Raw genomic sequence first — 20,677 nt, forward strand, 5'->3', positions numbered from 1 at the left:
TGGGCGAACGTGGCAGCCAATTGCGCACAGCAATGTCCCACAAACAGTCGTGATTGAAAATAACCAATTTATTATTGTTTTGTTTTTTGGAGGGATTATTATTGATTATAGTTGATCTGCATTTCTGTTTTATACCAAAAATCTTTAGGGCTGCTTATCAATTCGATGAAAATATCTAAAACGTCATATGTGTAAATCCATCACCATGCTTGCATTTGACATAGCACCTAATTATATAAGTTCTCAAAGAGCTTCAGAGGTTTTTTTCTTTAATGTGTAGTGACCGTGAATTTGTAGGCAACCACAGCAGACAATTTGCACCCAGTAATGTTCCATAAACAGCCATCATGTGAATGACCAATTTTGTATCTGAGGGATTGTTGGCTTGGACACCAGGAGAAACTCCTCTTTTCAAATAATAAAGTATCTCTGAGCAGGTTAATGGGCCTTATTTTAACGTGTTGTCTGAAGGATAACCTCCGATAATGAAATCCCCCCAAGACTGTTCTGGTATATCAGCCTAGACTATGAACTCAAAGACTCCAATGTCAGGAGTTGACCTCGTGATTTTCTAACTCAAAGGTGAGAGTGCTACTATCTGAGCCAAGAAGACATTTACGGGAAATTACACCCGACACACCTTCAACGAGTCACGAGAAACACTTGGCAAACCTCCCATTTGCATTTGCCAAAGACTGTGTGATGAGGAAGCTCACATCACTGCTTCGTGAAAACTTAATTGTATTCATTGCTTGTACATGACATGGCACTAATAAAAATAGCATGCAGCTGTTGTGACTTGCCCCTCCCTTCCAGGGAAATGCCATGTCTAAATTATATTTTCCTGATCCAAATACTCTTGTCTACTGTAGGCAACCACAGCAGTCAACTTGTAGAGTCCTGGAGCGCAGTGGTTAAAGCACTCACCTTGCCTGGGTTCAATTCCCGGCAGGATGAAATGTTCGGCAAGTTTCCTTACTCCACATGCCTCTGTTTACCTAGCAGTAAGTAGCAACCTAGTTGTTAGTCGATTGGTGGATCGCTTTGCCGGGGGTAGTAATCCCTTTAAAAAAAATTGGTCACTCAATCCATGACTATTTGTGGGACACTGCTGTGCACAATTGGCTGTCGCATTTCGCCCACAAAATATAGTGAATTCACCTTACAATATATTCTGTGAAGCGCTTTGAGACGTCTTTGAAGACATGAGACGCTATATCAAATTCAAGAATTATTATTATATTATTACTGCGATCAGCTCTCCAATCACTTTGCAAAGCATAAGGGCAGTCTAATTCAACCAATATTTAGGTCATTGGAAATTAGTTACAGTACAGACCAAAATTACACTGGAATTGAAACATCAATTTGACAGCATTGAATTGGCACTATCCACGTTGTATAAAAATAGATGAAATCAAGGGCTATCTTTGTAAACTGGTAAAAAAACAATAATTGTTAAAGATTACTATTTTTAGCTAGCAGCATCTGATAGATGGATCCCAGTGACTCTTATCAGAAACCTGATGGTGTCACGTTTTAGCCTTAAGATAATTGGTTGCCTTAAAATTTTAGACCCTGCAAAATTTTAGAAAATTCAGTCTTACTTTCAAGGTGGGCTTTCCAAAGTTTATTATATGTAGAACTTCACATGACAGGCTTTCAATTTTGGACTGAACCTAATAATTTTCTAAAATGCTATGCTTTCTTAAACATTATGACAATGAGGTTAATTTACAGCCACATTAAGACTAATACTCTGGGATTCTGGATTACAGGACCCAAGCGATCATTCCTATTATCATCTCTTTTATTATCATCAAACATCATGTAACAGAAATGATGAAAATGAACTTGTGCAAGAAATTAGACCTCAGAGGGGAAAATATTTCATTAAGTTCTGAGCCAAACAGCCTAGGAAAACTACACGTTCAAGTCCCAAATTTTTGCTGTTACCTGTTCTCAGTTAGGGTACCGGTGGGCGTGGTATAATTTACCTCAGTGTTCTTGGCCACAAAAAAAAATCAACTGAGGACCCTCTTCTCCTGAAAAGTGCTCATCCCTAGACGTTGAGTGAGGACCATATTGGGCTTGGCTGTAATGTCATCCATGATTGATAGCCTCCCAATAATCATTCGCAACATGTGAAGATTTGCCCTTGAACAAGGTATCAAACAGCTGTCAACACCTGCAACATGATTCACTACTTCAGAAAAAGGTGAGAAATTGGGAGAGGAGAAGGGTACAACAGGTTATTGCAACCTAAGGTCATTTGAGGTTCTTTCCAACAAAAGATCTGGAAAATGACAGCTATTTTCCTAATTAAATGCTGTAGCATCTGAATAATGCAAAACAGGATATGTTTAGACACAATGGAATGCCACATACTAACAACCAATAGAGGTAGTGTATTATTCTTCATCAGAGGGAAAAGAACATTGCAATGTTCACATTTCTTTTCACCATTACAGATTGTATAACAGATTTGTTTTTAAAAGACTATTAACTTGAGATGATGTTCATTGGATCGTGCTGCAATTCTAAAGGAGGATCATAATTCATTTGAGTGAAAAAATAGTTCTAAGTCTACTCTGAAACCATAGCCTTGCTCAGTTTCAGTTATTGTTGTTTCACTGTAATAGCAAATGATTAAAGATTACAGGGGAGAAGAATAATATCTCACCAGGACAGTCCGATTACAACTACACCTGAGATTGAAGGTGTGTGTGTGCAGCTGACTTTCAGTTTCAGCTCAAGTTCAGAGAACAACAACAACAACAAGATTACATTTGTATAGCGCCTTTCACGTCGGGAGGACGTCCCAAGGTGCTGGACAGTGTACAGCATTTCAGACCCAAGCTGGGGTCGGGGGGGAGAAGGGGGGAGGGAAAGGGGGGGTGACCAATGGCATGGTCGAAGAGTAGGGTTTTGAGGCGGGACTTGAAGGAGGCTAAGGAGAGGGCGAGGCGGAGTGATTGGGGAATGGAGTTCCAGAGGTTGGGCAGAGTGGCTGAAGGCTCTCCCACCAATGCTGGGACGGGTGGGTCGGGGGACGTGGAGCAGGCCAGAGCCGGCTGAGCGGAGGGAGTGAGCGGGTTGGTAGGGGGTTAGGAGGTTACAGAGATACGGTGGGGCGAGACATTGAGGGCTTTTTAAGTGAGGACCAGGATCTTAAACTGGCTCCTCTGAAGGATAGGGAGCCAATGGAGTCGGGTGAGAGTGGGGGAGATGGGGTCACTGAGTTTGGTGCGGGAGAGGACACGGGCTGCAGAGTTCTGGATTATCTGCAGCCTGTGGAGGGAGGAGTTGGGAAGGCCGACAAGCAGGGAGTTTGCATAGTCGAGCCTGGAGGTGATGAAGGCACGAACAAGAGTTTCAGCGGCCTGAGGGGTGAGGTAGTGGCGGAGTCGGGCGACGTTACGGAGGTCATGGAAGGTAGAGAGGGTCATGGCTTGGATGTGGGGAAGAAAAGACAGTTGAGGGTCAAACAAGACACCGAGGTTCCTGACTGGCTTGGTGAGTTGAAATGAGCAACCATGGAGGTTGATGCTGCCAAAGCCTGAGGTGCAGAGGCGCTGGCGCGAGCCAATCAGGAGGGCTTCAGTCTTGTTCACATTCAACTGCAGGAAGTTTGCACTCATCCAGGACTTGATGTCCGACAGACAGTCTATCAGGACAGCAGTGGTCCTGGAGTTGATGGTGGAGGCAGAAACATACAGTTGGGTGTCATCTGCATACATATGGAAGTTGACCCCACATCTGCGGATGATGTCACCAAGGGGGAGCATGTAGATATTAAAGAGGAGAGAGCCAAGGACAGAGCTCTGGGGGATGCCAGACATGACAATGCGGGGGCTGGAGGAGAGACCATTAGAGGCAACAAAGTGGAGATGGTGAGAGAGATAGGAATTGAACCAGGCAAGGGCAGATCCGTGAAGATTAAGTAAGGAGGAGGCGGTGTATGAGGATGGAGTAGTCGACAGTGTCAAAGGTGGCAGAGAGGTCGAGGAGGAAAAGGAGGCAGAGGGAGCCCTGAACACAGATATTCAGAATGTGATTAGTGACTTTGACCAGGGCTGTTTCCGTGCTGTGGGCAGTGTGGAAGCCGGATTGGAGGGGTTCAAAGAGGGAATGGCGAGAAAGAAAGGAGAAGAGCTGGGAAGCGACGACTCGTTCCAGGACCATAGAGAGGAATGGGAGGTTAGAGATGGGGTGGTAGCTGAAGAGCAGGGATGGGTCCAGGGAAGGTTTTTTCAGGATGGGGGTGATGACGGCTGTTTATAGGGGGGTTGAAACTGAACCGGTTGACAAGGAGAGGTTGATGTCGTCGGACAGGAGAGGGGCCAGTAGGTGGAGCTGGGAGATGAGGAGAGAAGTGGGAATGGGATCGAGGGAGCAGGTGGTGGGTTTGAGTTTGCGAATAATTGCGGAGAGGGAGGAGGAAGAGATAGGGTCGAAAGAGTATAGGTGGTGGGTGGGTCATGAGGGAGAGGTGATGTGGGGGTGGCTGTGGACGGGGCAGAGGTGGCTGAACGCATACCCTTGATTTTGGTTTAGCGGAAATCCAGCATCTCCTCCCAGTTGGAATTTGAGGAGAGGATGGGCGAGGCATGGCAAGGGGGATGGAGGAGACGGTTTGTGGTGCAAAAGAGAAGCCGGGGTTTGTCCTTTGCCTCCAAGATAACCTTGGAGTAGAAGGAGGATTTGGCGGAGGCAAGAGCGCAGCTGTAAATCTTGGTGTGGTGAAGCCAGATCTGCTGATGGACCATTAGTTTGGAAGTGGTCCAGATGCGTTCAGCAACTCGCACTTGTGCCTTGAGGGAACAGAGATGGCTGGGGTGCCAGGGGGATTTACGGGAGTATGAGGCAGTTCGGGGGTGAGGGAGGCCAGAATGGAGGAGAGGGAGTTGTGGAGAAAAGAGAGTGAGGAGGAATGAGAATTACAACTAATGTGCTATACCCCAAAAGATATGCACTAAAATTCATTGTGAAACAATGCTTATTCTGTAAAAAAAATGCCAGTACAATGAGAGTGTCTGGATATATACACAATTAAAGTAATTGGAAGATCCAATCATAATGCAATGACACAGGTTAGACAATGAATTGATAGTGTTATATGCAGAATGGAGTCCTGTCGCTCAGTGGTTAGAGCACTCGCTTTTGCAAGCGAGAGACCCGAGTTCAATTCCAGGCAGAGGGCGAAACCTTGGGCAAGTTTCCTTACTCCACAGAGAGCCTAATAATAATCCCTCCAAAACAAAAAAAAACAATAATAAATTGGTCATTTTCAATCTACGACTGTTTGTGGGACATTGCTGTGCGCAATTGGCTGCCGCGTTCACCCACAAATATACAGTCAATTCACTTTACAGTGTGTTCTATGAAGCACTTTGGGACGTCCTCCCGACGTGAAAAGCGCTTTATCAAATGCAAGGATTATTATTATTATTATAGAATGAAGTTGGAAGCAAAAAATGAACATTAAACATCAATTGCAATTAAGAATCAATTGCAATATCATCAGATAACTATTTTACAAACACATTTGGATCAGTATAAATCCAGACTTTGAATGTAAAATAACAGAGAAAGTGGAGTTTACATTTGAAGGTAAGAAATAAAGGACCGATATCTAATATTACAATCCACAAATTATATCAAAATAATCTGGCACACTTGCTGTCCATTAGCCTCTCTTGCTTTAAATTGTTAAAATTGCTAATTATATAACTACCAAAGCACTTACAGATAGTTTCTAACAACTACATGGACATTTTATATTCTATTTTATTTTAATGTTTAATTAATTAACACACATTTTCTTTTCTTTAATGCTGTAGAGGTATTGAGCTGTGGTACATTCAACAACAACCACAACAACTTGCATTTATTTAGCGACCTTCATGCGGGGTAGTGTCCCGGAGCTACATTCAGCATGGGAAACTGAGAAGCTTTGAAAGGACAGAGTTGTCCTTTCACCAACTAATTGAGATGATGCCAAAACTCTCTTTAAATCACAAAAGTCTAGCTACTACGAAATCCCTTTGCATGTTTTTTTTTCCCCCTGTTGATCACTGGTAAGTTGTTAATTTTCCTGTTGAGGTACATTTGGTTCATGTGTATTTTGCTCAACTTCTCTAATGCTCAGTGCCTAGTTCTCAGCCTGATATACATGATGTTCTCTGGAGAAGACACAGCTTAGGTCCCAAGGTGCTTTTTCCATGGCAAGCTGCCACTTTCGCCTTTTCCCCTTGATAATCACGTCCAAATCCTCAATGTCACTGTCAAACTGGCAATAGTACATTACCTCTTACTCATCACTTCCAGACCTATTTTAAAAGCTAAAATTGTTTTTCTTTCCCTCAGCTGTTCAGGAGTTAGAAATAAGATTAAAAATGTTGATTTGGGTGTTTTCATATTTAAGAGCACAACAGAAAAATGCACCACATCAGGAGATGAGCCCGACTATAGTCTAGATGTCAGGAACCTAAGAGGGTTAGAGAGAACTGGTAATTTAGATCCACAAATCTCTAAAAGAAGCTACAGAGGTAGATAAGGCTATAAAATGCCAATGGGGTCTTGGGCTTTACAGCCGGAACTCTTGTCCCTTTGTGACTTTCCGGTTGGACTTTTCAAATGCCCTCCTCGCTAGTCTCCCCAGTTCTACCATACACAAAATTCAATTAATTCAAATCTCCACCATCCGGATACTCACCCGCACAAAATTCCAGATCCCCATCACACCAGTCCTTGCCAGGCTCCACTGGCTTCCAATTCCTGAATGGATCGATTTTAAGAATCCTTTCACTCTTTTTCAAATCCCTTCATGCCCTCGCACCTCTCTACCTATCCAATTTGCTTACTCCCCACTCCACTACCCGCTGCCTCCGCTCGGTCGGCTCTGGCCTCCTGTTCATCCGTCACTCCCTCTGCTTACCATCAGTGGCCGTACTTTCAGTTACTATGCCTGGAAGCTTTGGAACTCCCCCTACTCAATCCCTCCACCTTGCCCCCTCCCTCCCAACTTTCAAATCCCGCCTAAAGTCCTTCCTTTTTGATCGTGCTTACGGTCACCTCCCCCTTCCCTCTCCGCCTGGCTCGGTGTCAGATTAACTACTGTCAAGTGCTCCAGGATGCTACCCTGCATGAAGGGCACTATATAAATGCAAGTTGTTGTTATATCCTGAGGGATAGAATATAAAAGTGAGAAGGTGATGTTGAACTTATACAAAAACCTTGGTTAGACCACATTTGGTGTATTGTGTCCAATTCTAGTCTCCACACTATAAGGATATAGTGAAACACTGTGGAAAATGTTTCTCTGGAACCAGAGCTCCCATGTCCTCTATTTTCCACATCTACCTTGTGTCTCATAGTTCTTTAGTTTTAGGATTGCAAAACATACAACAATAAAATACTGCTGCCCCTTCATCCCATCGTTCTCCACGTTCTCTCTCGATGTTGTATGATGTTGCAAATGTACATGATGTCATAAAACTAAAGAGGGCTTTTTGGAACCAAGCATCTTTTACATGTACACATTGCTCAATCTTTTAAATCTTGACAACAGAACTAAAGGAGATCACAGTCAACAACAAAAAAAACAAAATCAATTAAAAAAATACACTTTACAGAAGAGGTCAGAAGCGATTCAACAACAACAACAAAATTACATTTATAGAGCGCCTTTGGGGTCGCGGAGCCTGGTGCGCGAGAGTACATGAGCTGCAGAGTTTTGGATGATCTGAAGCTTGTGAAGGGAAGAGTTGGGAAGGCCGATGAGGAGGGAGTTTCCGTAATCGAGCCTTGAGGGGTGAGGGTTTCGGCAGCCTGCGGGGTGAGGCAGTGGCGGAGTCTGGCAATATTGCGGAGGTGGTGGTAGGCAGTGCTGGTCATGGCGCGGATATGGGGGTGAAAGGACAGTTCAGGGTCAAATAAGACACCCAGGTTCCTGACTGGCTTAGTGAGGTTGAGTGTGCAGCCCTGGAGGCTGATTCAAATAAAAGCCCTCTATCTGGTTTACTTAGTGAATTTTCTCTTCAGTTTGGATGACTGCAAATTCCAAATCCAAAAACTAGAAGCACACCAGAAGGATCACAATTCATATGTGAAAATTGTGCAGTGCAATTATAGAATGAAAAGAAAAGAAAAAAATTACCTTTGCAGGAGAAACACTTGATGTGAAAGTATTTGTTTTGAACACGCAAGGCCTCTCCTTTGCAGGACTTCCCACATTTGTGACACAAGACCCCAATCCCAGATGGCTTTGCCAGGGGTTTATGCATGGCCAGTTGCTCTGACACTAAAGAAAAGAAAGAAAAGCAACAAATATTACAATCTCTTTAAACAACTGCATGGGAGGGCAAGAAGAAGAAACGATCCTGCAACTTTATAGCTCAACGTCTTTCAGGGCACTCACTCTTTATTACCAAGTTATAATATTAAAACTCGAATTTTAATATGGCATCTTTCACATCATGAGGCTGTCTCAAAGCACTTTACTGAATTTACTGTACAATGCAGTGACTATGTTTTTTATAGACAAAGTTGAGGAATGAAGTGCGTTACTGAGTGCAATAAAAGATACAAACACAGTTTAGCTACATATGCTTCATTCAGGACATGCACCACATTGGGTTCACCCATGATTAAACGTGGTCTATTTTAAAATTGCTGTTCTACACAGCTGAGAAAGAAAATGAAAATTGACAAATATTTCATGTAACTTTGGCAAGCAAGCTGCAGTATCTGATAATAATCCATTTGCAGTTACCGCAGAGAGAGAATGAGAGGGCACAAAAGAGAAAAGAGGGTGACCACATGAGTAAGTGTAAGTGAACAAGATGTAGCTCAAAACAAGGGGAAAAAAAGCAGTGAATCAATGGTTAAGATATGGATTCATCTTCTGGCCATTGTGTAGGGTGTCAAATAGCCCATTAAAAGGATTATTTCTCCTAAATACAGCTAGCTTCCTGTCATTAAGGTATGAAATAACTGCAATACTGAGAAAATCTTTTGCACTAACTCAACACACCCAGACGCTGAAAATCTGATGCTCCAATATTCCCATCTTCAATATTTATTAAAAAGGTGGAGATCTATGTGTACAACAATGGAACAGCAGCAGATCTCACCATTAGAAGAACTGTTCAAGCCTACATCACTGCTGTCTATCCCTCGGAATTAATATGTTTACAAAAAGGGAGGGAAACAAAAAGATTCAACAATCACCCCTCACCCCTACACACACCCTTGGCTCAATTAGTTAAAATATAACACAAAATTACATTCAAACTGCACCTTTCACATTGGAGCACATCCCAAGGTACTAGACAGTCTACGGTTTGCACCCGAACTGGGGGTGGGTGGTTGGGGGAAAGATGCTCAAAAACACAAAGAGGAAGATCTTGAGGTGGACATGACTTTAAAATTAGACAAACCAGATTAGGACCAAGACAAGGTTGAATTCCGTCTGACTGTAGATAAGAAGACACTGGAAACGCAGAGCTTGGGCAATCAGTTAAGGTAAAGAATGAGGTAAAGACTCAGTTAAACATTCTGAAGTACAACTACAGGAGTGAGAGAAGTATAATAATTCTTCCATTTTGATATAGTGCCTGATCATGTTGAAACGTCAGTTTCTTTTATCTGGAGGATGTTACCTAAGGCACCAGGAGAAACTTTTCTTTTGAAAAATTGATCCCATGGCACTATTATGTTTTTGAATTGAGCCATTCTCTAACTTCACCTGAACAGGCAGACAGGACCTTGTTTGACACCAAAAAGACAACAGCTCTGATAATGCAGTGCCCTCCGTGGGGCTTAAACCTTCGGACTTGGAGGCAAAAGTGCTACCAAATGAGCCAGACTGATATCGACAAAGAAGTTCTGTCATAGAACATGGAGTATAATTCACTCTCCTATATCAATCTGCAGGAGGAGGTGATAGCTTTGGCGAACAGCCATCATACAAACAGGCAGAGTAATTGTCATAACAGCCAAACTACCTGAGGTTGACAGAGGCGTAGGACATAATTAAGTTGAGGTCCGCCACATAGGTTGAAGTCCACCAGGGAGGCTTTAAATGAGCTCTGCCCCTTGATCTTGTTTCCAGGGGCTGTCCACCATTAAATTGCACAGTCAGCAGCTGTGTTGATCACTGGTGCAATGTGATGTAACGCTGAAGGGACATCCAGGCAGCCACAGGGATGGACTTGGGACTGAGATGCCTGACTGCTATCAAATTCAAAAGATAAAACTACTCTGACATTTTATTCTTTAGATAAATTCCACATAGAGGAGACGCCTCATGCATATGATTTGTGTGAAGCTTCCCTGCAGTATTCGTTTAATGATGTGGATCTGCCTAAAGGCTCCTTTGTAGTTCATATTAACAACATTAAATATTCAGAGCATTTTCCTTGTGTAAAGTTCTGTAATTATGTAAATGTCCTTATTTTTGAGTTTAGCACAATTTCTTTTATTTAAAAGGTTATTCAATCACCATTGTAGAACCAACTGCAACAGAAATATACATTCGCCCACTAATATAGAGTCAATTCACTTTACAGTATATTCTGTGAAGCGCTTTGAGACGTCTAGAAGATATGAAAAGCGCTAGATCAAATGCAAGGATTATTATTATTTATTACTTTAAAAGAAATTACTGATTTTAAATAAACCTCAACACATCTGAATGTTCACCATTTTAAAGTCAAGCTGTCAGCCCAAAAAGTGGCATAAATGCAACATTGGGTTGCATTGCCCCATTAATTCTACATACTTCTTCGACATGAAAAGTGCTGTATCGAATGTAAGGATTCTTATTACAGTTGTTGCTTAGAGCGAAGGAACAATGTTTCTAAGATTGAATTCCATATCATAATACCAGTTGAACTAAATGCTTGTAAGAAAAAGTGACTCACTTGGTCAGTAACTAAAAGCATTTGGCAGAAGCAATGCCAATGTTATTATTTTGACCAAAATGATCAAAATGTAAAATTCTCATGAAAATAACCTGATAATTGTTTGGCTCAGCCTAAAGAGATACAACAACAACTTGCATTTATACAGGGCCTTTCACATGGGGCAGTGTCTCAAAGCACTTAGAAATAAATTAGTGGCATTTCGTATTAGGTTTGATATGATTATTGAATAGGTTTATAAAATGCTGCTAATTTCACCCCTTTGCTGTTTCTCTCTTCTAGTGACAATTCAATGTCGTCGCACTGCTTAAATCTACAAGCGCTGAGAAGCACTGAAATGAGTTATTCCCCATTAATCCACTCTGCTGAAGCTTCTTGGACAAGAGAATACATTACTGAATGTAGAGTTTAATAATGGCTACCTAATTCATCAGCAACCATACCCATTACTATTCTGTAGCATCTATTCGACACCTCAATAAATTGCAACTTTATTTTCTTAATTTAATTGACTCAGTCTTCAAATTCCAATTTTGAAAATTGGAATGTTTTTCCAGTTTGATGATTGCCAAAATCTCGTCAGGATCCTAAGGTGCTACCCATCAAGTACCGAGTTCAATAAAAACAACAACTTTCATTTATGTAGCGCCCCTTCACACGATGTAGCGTCCCGGAGCGCTTCAAATATTCAGTTCAACTACTTTGATCATGATAAACTTTACTCAAATGACAATCTTTCAGTGCTGTAAACCAATGATAGTTTTTCATTCTGCAGCTACACAGAATTTATATCTTGTATGAATGCTTTTGTAAATTGGTTAGATGTTTCCTCCCCAATGAATTGCTACTGAAATAATGGTAGCTAAGGGCAGGAGCTACGCCTGAATATCAGGCCATCTTGTTCTTGACCTTCCGTCCAGGTTCCACACATCGTTTAAACAGTGTTGATCAGTGGAAAAACAAGTTGCCAAAAAAAGCATGCAGTTTAATGTCATCTTGTGACTTTGCATGATGTTATTGTGCCACAATGACATTACCTCTGCACGTGTTACCAAATGGAAAAAAATTGTATTGTTCAGCTGCCAGGACAAAGGCTGTTGATAAGGAGGGAAAGAAGAGATGTCTGTCAGAGGATAGGTTTCATCCATCAAGGTAAATCAGCATTTTTTCATTACAGTCTCCCCACGGAAGCAAAAATTCAATCCCCAGTAATCCCATAATGTAAAACTGGTTTGAATGTGGTTGAAATCCACTCAGACTGATGGAATAGGTCTCTCACTCTGATAGCTGTAAGGTGCTTACTGAAACGAGTTTGTAAAGCCTCAACCTATTTTTTGATGTGCAACAACAAGAAGTTTTTACTTGTAGAGCTTTTCCACGTAAGGTGGCATCTTGAAGTGCTTTACAGAAACAGAATAGAAACCACAAGCAAAGTAGCAAAAGATGGGGTAGGAGGGTATTTGATCAAAGCTGCAAAAGAAGAGGTAGGTTTTGGAAAAGTTTTTAAGGATTTTTGGGAGAGCAAGGTATAATGGCCAAAAGCTTGGCTTCCAATGGTTTGACGGAGTGGTGGGGATATAGAATGCTTTAAGTTCACAGCACAAAAGAACCCCTAATTCAGCACCAAAATGATGACTTTCCTGAGAGATGCTACAGCACTGGCCAGTCTGAGAAGCGAAATAGTTTGCACAGCTGCAGGAAGAGTATTCTGAAGTTGTGGTTAAGAAATACTTTTGAGGCAGATATGCACCAAGTGCTTCAATGGGTGCCAAAAAGTGATGTCCTTCCAATCCATATAACATTCTCACAACGTGCAGAAAAATTGGAAGAATAATGGCAGACAGAAAAACATGCTGAAATTAGATTTATTGAAGTTGATTTATTAGCATTAGTCACATACATATTTATAATAATAATATTCCTTGCATTTGATATAGCACTTTTCACATCTTCCAGATGTCTCAAAGCACTTAAGAGAATAGACTGTAAAGTGAATTGACTGTATATTTGTGGGCGAAACGCGGCAGCCAATTGTGCACAGCAGTGTCCCACAAACAGTCGTGGATTGAAATAACCAACTTATTATTGTTTTTGTTTGAGGGATTATTATCAGGCGTGTGGAGTAAGGAAACTTGCCCAAGGTTTCGCCCTGCTGGGAATCGAACCCAGGTCTCTTGCTTGCAAAGCGAGTGCTTTAACCACTGAGCTACACGACTCCAATATTTGAAAAACAATGTTTAAATTGCCTTCTCTTTGTAAAAGGAATTGCTTCCTCAGCCTTTATATTGTTATATAGTTAGGCAGTTTGGACTAACACAGAATGCCTGCAATAAATATCTTTCCCAACTATTTGCACAGCCGGGTCAGTTTTGGGATGCTGTCCTTTTTCACCTCCTCAACATCCGGCAGATCTGCATATTGGCTTTACTATTCCTACTGTTCCTAAACTGTCAGCGGGTCATGTTGCCCATCAGTCTTATTAGTTTCATTTCCAAATCATTCTTAACCACTTTGGTAGCCCATTGTTTTGCCACCGTGATGTTGCAATGTAAATCCACAACCTCTTGTGAATTGGTGGTCGGGCATTCAGCATCTCTGCCCCCACACTCTGGAACTCTATCCCGCAATCCCTCCGCCTCATCCATCCTTTCTCTTACCACCTTCAAGTCCTGTCTACAGATCTTCCTCTTCGACCTTGCCTTCGGCCACCCTCCCACCCTCACCCACCCTGCCCTCCACCCATCCTGACCCCAAATCGGGTCCAAAAACCCCTGACTGTCCAACACCCTGGAACGTCTTTATGATGTGAACAGCGCTAGACAAGTGTAATTTCATGTTACTCATTCATTTGTAATCAGATCTCTTTACTTGAAAACCCCCAAAGAACTGAAATTAATATGGTAATACTAATTGTTGAATTTGATATAGCACCTCTTCATGTTGAAATGTCTTATAGTTTTCTGTAAAGTGTAATGACTGTGTATTTGTTGGCAAATACTGCAGCTAATTTCCACACGGCAGTGTCCCACAAACAACTATTAAATAAATGACCAATATTTTACTTAGATTGTTGGTCAGGTCACTGGGAGAAACTCGTTTCTCTTACAGGATCCACCTGAACTGGCAGATGAGACTTTGATTTAACGTTTCATCCAACAATGCCACACTCCCCCAGCAAGGTATTGAAGTGTCAGTCTAGAGTACGAGTTCAAGGCTTGATCCCACAAACGTCCGATTCAGAGGCAAGATTGCTATTAACTGAGCCAGGCTGACACTACAAAACAAAACCTGTATCACCCGTGAATAAGACTTTACTGCAGTTAGTTTCCGTGCACTTTCCTTTATTTGCTTGAAACTCTTCATCTGGAAAAATAATTTAACTTTTGGAAATCCACTTGCACTAATTCTCCCTTATTAACAGCTCACCACATCCCCAAATTAGCTCTGCACATGGTTACTATTCTCCTCGATGGTACTTGTGGTTCTTAGTCCTTGCTATGAGCATTCCATGACCTCTTCTCAAGGCTACATTGCTCTTCACTCAGCCTGCCAGAAAGCATCTCAGCTTTACCATAATAAACTCTTCCCCACCATCCTCCTCCTGTCAGAAACCAACAAAACAGCTTAGAAAAAGAAATGGTTGAGAATGGGACCCAATTCTGAATCTTAGATTTGAATCTTTAAGCTGGATGTTCCAAGGAGCTGGTAATTTACTTTAAGCGCTATGGGACGCTACCCGACGTGAAGGGAGCTATATAAATGCAAATTGTTGTTGTTGCTCACTAGGCACAAGTCATATTCTTAGCAGCTGTTTTATTTAGATAGGTATATCCAATTAGACTTCAGTGTACAAATCTGTGGCTAACTACTTTACCATAGCACTCTCAACTAGAATATTCCTGCTTTGTACTGATTTGATTTTTCTGTTGACATATTCCCTTGGGTGCTTTACCTCGGTTGGTTAGTTTCGAATTTTCTTGCACAGCCCTTCCTAATCATTGCTCCCCAGTACTTCCTAATGCCATCTACAAATTTTCTGAATCTGATTAAAAGTCTTCTATTTTCAATTTTACAAATGAATGTATCCCTCTATAGCCAAAATACATGCACATCACAAGAACACACTTAATTTTAGAATCTGTAAGTAAAGCTTACTGTTCAGGTCCTATTAATTTGTGCATAACTACTGTTATTGAAATGTGGGCAAACATTCACGGACCACTGTGCGCTTTTTTTTACAGCACTTTTTTTTAAATGAATGTGGGTTTTTTTTTGGCAGTTAATTTTTTCCCTCCTTCAATCAGGAAATTGGGACAGCAATTATAGTCCTTCCCATCCCCCCCCCCCCCCCCCCCCCGCACCCCCACTGACTCTTCCAAGCAACATTGCAGAGGTTATTCTTCCACCTTCCCTGCTCAATGCTCAGAAATGAAGCCCTTTGCAGTTTATCCAGTATTCCTCAGGCTGGCTGAAAACTAGTGTGCTCATTGAACTAGTGATCTATGAGTACAGCTCCAACATTAATGAAATCTGGGATGGTAACTCTATTTGGCAGGATGATACACTCTACTGCTAGAAAGTAGTTCTTACAGTAAAGGTAGCAAGCAACACAAACATTGACACTGATGAAAATCATGCCAAGAGGTGGCATATTAAGAATGTGGACTTGTAAACTGAATTTCAGAGCTATTTTTCACTAGGCTTTAGCAACCTCACCATCATGCACTTGCAATGCAATTTTCTTATTGTTAAGCGCTCAGCGCAATGGATTATTGTTCTTGATTCAGGCAAAGAGGAAGCAACTGCAAATGTCCAGTTTGCCAGTTATGATCCATTTCTAACAAACAGATTGATAAAAGATGACAACACTACCAGTTATGGAATTCTTCCTCATCCTGTCCACCACTTGCATGTGGCACAGTCTGCTCTCCCCACCATCCATGTATTTCCAACACCAGCTCCTGCCTTGGCTTCCATTTTATTCTGTTCCTCCACCCAAATGAAACTTACCATCCTCATTACTATTATACCAGCCTATTATAATAATCCTATAATAACATCCCTAAGACTGCAAAAGCAAAAGAGCTCATCTCAAGAACTGGTGCTAATAAGCACATTAAATTAGGCCAAGCTAAAAATGTAGACGTCTTAACTGGAATACTGCATCTTAGTATTGATCATTTGGTGTCCCATTAATTAAACTGCCTGAACTGGATAATATAATTACTTTGCTTTCTGTTTTTGTCTGCAGAATATATGGAGTATTGTTAACACTGATTTCAGGGCTGACTTACCATATTTCACTGTTTTCAATGCTGACGGCTACAACATTTGCACCAGGCAGAATACTTCCCTGAATAGCAACTCGTGTTAATTATCCAGTTGGTGATATAATTCATCTATTCATGAAAAATCCCGTAAGAATACTAATATAAAGCATTCAGAATCGCTTCTATTCTAATTACCAGCTCTGATGAATTTATGATTATATTCTGGGTCTAATGAAAAAAGACTTAATTTCTTAAGTAAATAAATAATTGAGAGCAAATATTATGAATGCACTAAGTAAACTACCAATGTGATAGGTGGGGGTCCTAGTCTTTGCCCTCAGCTCCATTCTTGTAAACATGTTTCATGAAACTGTTTAAACCCCGGGACAGCTGTGCAAAGCTTTAGATGCCATCACTGCCATTTGACCAGAAGGTGCTGATTGTACTTATGTAAATGGTTTGGAAAATGCACCCTACTCATACAGTAAGGACATAAAATGGAACAATACAGAAACCAACTGTGATTTGGATTGCATGAGATCTAACACAGATATTGTCCTGTTAACATTCCTGCATTTAAATTGAAGGCTTTAAATCTTAATCAAAACATCTGAAGGAGTGAGTGAAGCAAAATGTGATTGGACTTGATGAGCCCAAAGAAATTGTTCGCCTGTTCATGGTTTGCAGCATTGTGCTTTCAGGGCATGAAAGCTATTTAATTCCAGACATGTTGAGGATGGTCTGATTTGACAACAGAAATCACACTCAGTCATACTCAATTTTATAGTCAAGTTGTTTTAATTAAAGTCCTGAAAGTCTTAATGGATAATGGCTAAGCCAAGTAATTTTCTGGTTTCAAAAGGCTTTCCAGGTACACTTTCAAGTCCAATTATAGATGGTGAGCCACTTGTCTCCCAGGTTTGTATAAATTAAGGCATAACATTTGTGTTCATGTTCTCTACTTCTATTCAGTGGGATTCACCCTTTCATTTTACGATTTTTATATGAACTCTTTATTACCAGAAAAATTCTCTTCACAGACTAAGTTACCTTCCCAGGTGTGACCATGCCATTTTTGATTGATGACCACAACAAAGTGGGTGTTAAGTAACCAAGGAGTTTGTTTTTAGGTGATTCAATTTTGTTTGAAGTTCCCAAATTTTCTGAGAGGGAAGCTCACTCCACAACAGCCCATGCTGATACTTACTGCCAGAATCCGTGAGCTAGACTTGGGTAACTACACTGTCCGCAATGTGACACACTGCCCTAGGTACTGTTCAAAGTTGTGCCACTAATCAAGAGAGAAATGCTACATGATAAAACATCTGAAACAGGACTTGACTGAACCGACACAGACATGGCCTGGTTAAGACAGATGTCAAATGGAATGCACAGAATACAGATCAACATTACTTGGGTGTGGGGGGAAGGAAGAGGGGAAGAGCATTTCTTTATTTTCCAGGATAAAGCCCACTTAAAGTAATGGATAATACACACTAGTCCAGAAATACCTAAGGCCAAAATCTGCCACAATTTATAATAATCCTTGCAGTTGGTATAGTTCCTTATCAGGTTGTTGAGACGTCTCAAAGCACTTCACATCAAGGAAAAGAGCTCCTGTTGGTTAAATCAGGCTGCCCTCCAACACGTCTGTAATAATATCATTTTCATTTCTGGAACATCAGCACTGTGTAATAATAACCTTTACTTCCTGGTTATTGATCCAATCTCATTAAACCTCAACTGCTGAGGATATGGATTCCAAATCCCATAAAGTTCAGTGAGCCTACTGCTAAGATTTAATCGCACTTCATACCCTTACATTGCTTAAACATTCCAAGAGATGAACATCCAAATCCTGGTAGCCCATGGATATAGCGGTGTAGCAAAAGCTGCCAGGCTTGACACCATTGCTAACACTGCCATCATGCCACAGAATTATTCCACCACTTTGAAGGCTTGCTCATTATAATTCTGTAGCATGCACAGTATACGTCTAACTTTGCTCTATTGGGGAGAAATTCCACCTGGATCTATAGATTTACTCTCTTTAAGCAGGGATTTAGGGCATACAGAATTTGGAAAATTCTGAAATACACACTTAATTTTGAAGTTGTTATTCTCTAAGCTCTTTAAAAAATTACAGGAAACCTATTTCAAAGTTACAACCGAAAAAATTGCTAAATTCTGGATGCTCTAAAAAAAATTACTTTGAGTAATTGTAGGCTTAGGTGAATTTCTCCCCAACGTGAAAGTAACGTGTGACCATGTCTAACAGGCAAAGAACCTGCCAATATGCAGTCACTATGCAAGCAGCCCAGGGAACCATTTGTGTTTTTCTATTAACTTCATGTGAGATCAGACAAAAACTTGGTGATAATGCATTGCATCAGGGCCACAGCTTCTGGGAATAAGCAGTCAGCAGTCAGCAGTCTGACACGGTCTGCTACACAGTGATACATGTAATGTTTTATGCAACACCTCTGGCACTCAGAACACAAACTACCATTCTATAAAATGTCACACATTAGGTTTCAAGGCTTTCAGAAATACATTTCTGAATTGTATAACATGTCAGATTCCACAATTTAACATAGGCTGACCCCATAATTACTACACCTACTGAAGTAGAATACTTTAACCAATTAGCTATCAAGAAGGAACCATAAACCTTCTGAAGAAACAAAGTTATCTATAGAATTCAACAACAACAACAAAATTATATTTGTGAAGCGCCTTTCACTTCGGGAGAATGTTCCAAGGCCTGAACAGTCATGGATCAGGACCCGAGAGTGGGGGCAGGGTTGGGATTAGGCAGGGCAGAGGGGGTAGGGGGGCAGATGAAGGCACGGTCAAAAAGGAGGGTCTTGAGTCGTTCCTTGAAGGAGGCAAGAGAGGCAGCAAGGCGAAGGGTTTGTGGGATGGAGTTTCAAAGGGTGGAGGCAGAGAAGCTGAAAGCCCTGCCGCCGATTCAGTACCACAAGCAATGGCGGTATTTACTAGGATATAAATATATTAATATACACAGCGTATTTCTCTACTCCTTGCAGTGAAGTTAAACCTAATATCACCGCCATTTAAACCACTTGTATTTGAGTCCAATATGTGTGGATCTGATAGTAGTAGCCTGCCATTCATAGTTACTACAATTGACAATACTAGCAAAATAAAATAAAGAATAGAATGAATCTACACCCACAATCTCTCACTATAACCATTATAAAGAACATACAGGGCAGTGTATCCAAATCCCAGTTCATGTTATCATCTGATAGCTTGGTGACTGTAACCGTCTAGCAGAGCACTCAATGCACTGAAGCTTATCTGACAAGTACATTAAAATGCTCTGCTATTTTCCCCTGCAAGAAAAAGCCAGAACATGCTGCAAACCTTTCTTTACAGTCAAGTGGTTAAACATTCAACTCCAGTACTGTTGTAGCCTACCATTGAAATATTGGAAGCAAGCAAATTTATAGATATCCTTAACGTATTCTTAGGCTGTTCAGTAAAAACAAGTCCCCTTCATACAACACAAGACTTAATTATAAATTTGTACATGTGGATTGAGTTACTATTGACTCAGTAGTATTTTACCTGTTTCTTCAGGCATATCGGCAAATAATCAACATTCCACTCACAGATGTAATTCCATCAAATATGATTCAAATACAAAGTACTTGAGCGCTCCAGTGCCCAGTGAGTTGGTGAATGTCTGCTACAGCTGAGAAGTGAAACTCTGTGTTACTGGATCTTTCTCCTGATGGTTTAGGAATGGCAGTGAGGGATCATATGACTACAGAAGCTCCCCGAGACAAACAGGCTGAGTTATTTCAGTTATGTTACTCAATAATATTAATAGAACTTCCCCTCCCTCTTCCACGTGCCAAGATGAATCTGGACATCTTTAGGGCATCCCAAATGAAGGCTGCATGCTCAGCTCAAAGCAGATCTGCCTCTTAAAAGGTTAATGAGTGAGACAACGAGAGAGAGAAAAGTATCTTATCTCATCGCACAGGACTGCAAGACATTGAACCCGAATATAATTCTTCTCTGATTAGCTAGATGCTCACATCTTTGGTCAGGATTTTTTATGTGCAATTGCAGTTATTGCATATATAAGTCTAGTCACTAAATTACTGCAGCATATGACTGTGTGCACATTATAGTTGTTAGTCGATTGGCAGATCGTTTTTCAGGGTAATAATTCCCCCTCCACAAAAAAAATGTGGTCATTCAATCCATGACTCTTTGTGTGACATAGCTGTGCATAACTGGTCGCCACATTTCGCCTACAATACAGTCAATCCACTTAATAATATATTGTGTGAAGCGCTTTGAGGCATCTCAACAACGTGATAAGGCGTTAAATCAAATGCAAGGATTATTATTCTTACCCAGTCACTAAAGTACTGCAGTGCATATAACCTACAGTACTGCAGCGTATGACTGTGTGCACATGCCAAAGTCATGCATGACCCA

General features: G+C 41.1%; 1 protein-coding gene across 6 annotated transcripts in view; it reads right to left on the bottom strand.

Moving 5' to 3' along the window:
• Positions 1–20,677, bottom strand: part of LOC121849591 (actin-binding LIM protein 2-like) — a 160,006-nt gene that overhangs the window by 104,391 nt on the left and 34,938 nt on the right. For all 6 annotated transcript variants that reach the window (XM_042337721.1, XM_042337716.1, XM_042337713.1 and 3 more), the window contains exon 2: positions 8,162–8,305. In XM_042337721.1, coding sequence (XP_042193655.1) covers positions 8,162–8,305 — 144 coding nt within the window. The remainder of the gene's footprint in view (positions 1–8,161; positions 8,306–20,677) is intronic.

Source organism: Callorhinchus milii, unplaced genomic scaffold (genome assembly GCF_018977255.1).
Source record: "Callorhinchus milii isolate IMCB2004 unplaced genomic scaffold, IMCB_Cmil_1.0 Scaffold1, whole genome shotgun sequence".
Taxonomy (NCBI): Eukaryota; Metazoa; Chordata; class Chondrichthyes; order Chimaeriformes; family Callorhinchidae; genus Callorhinchus; species Callorhinchus milii.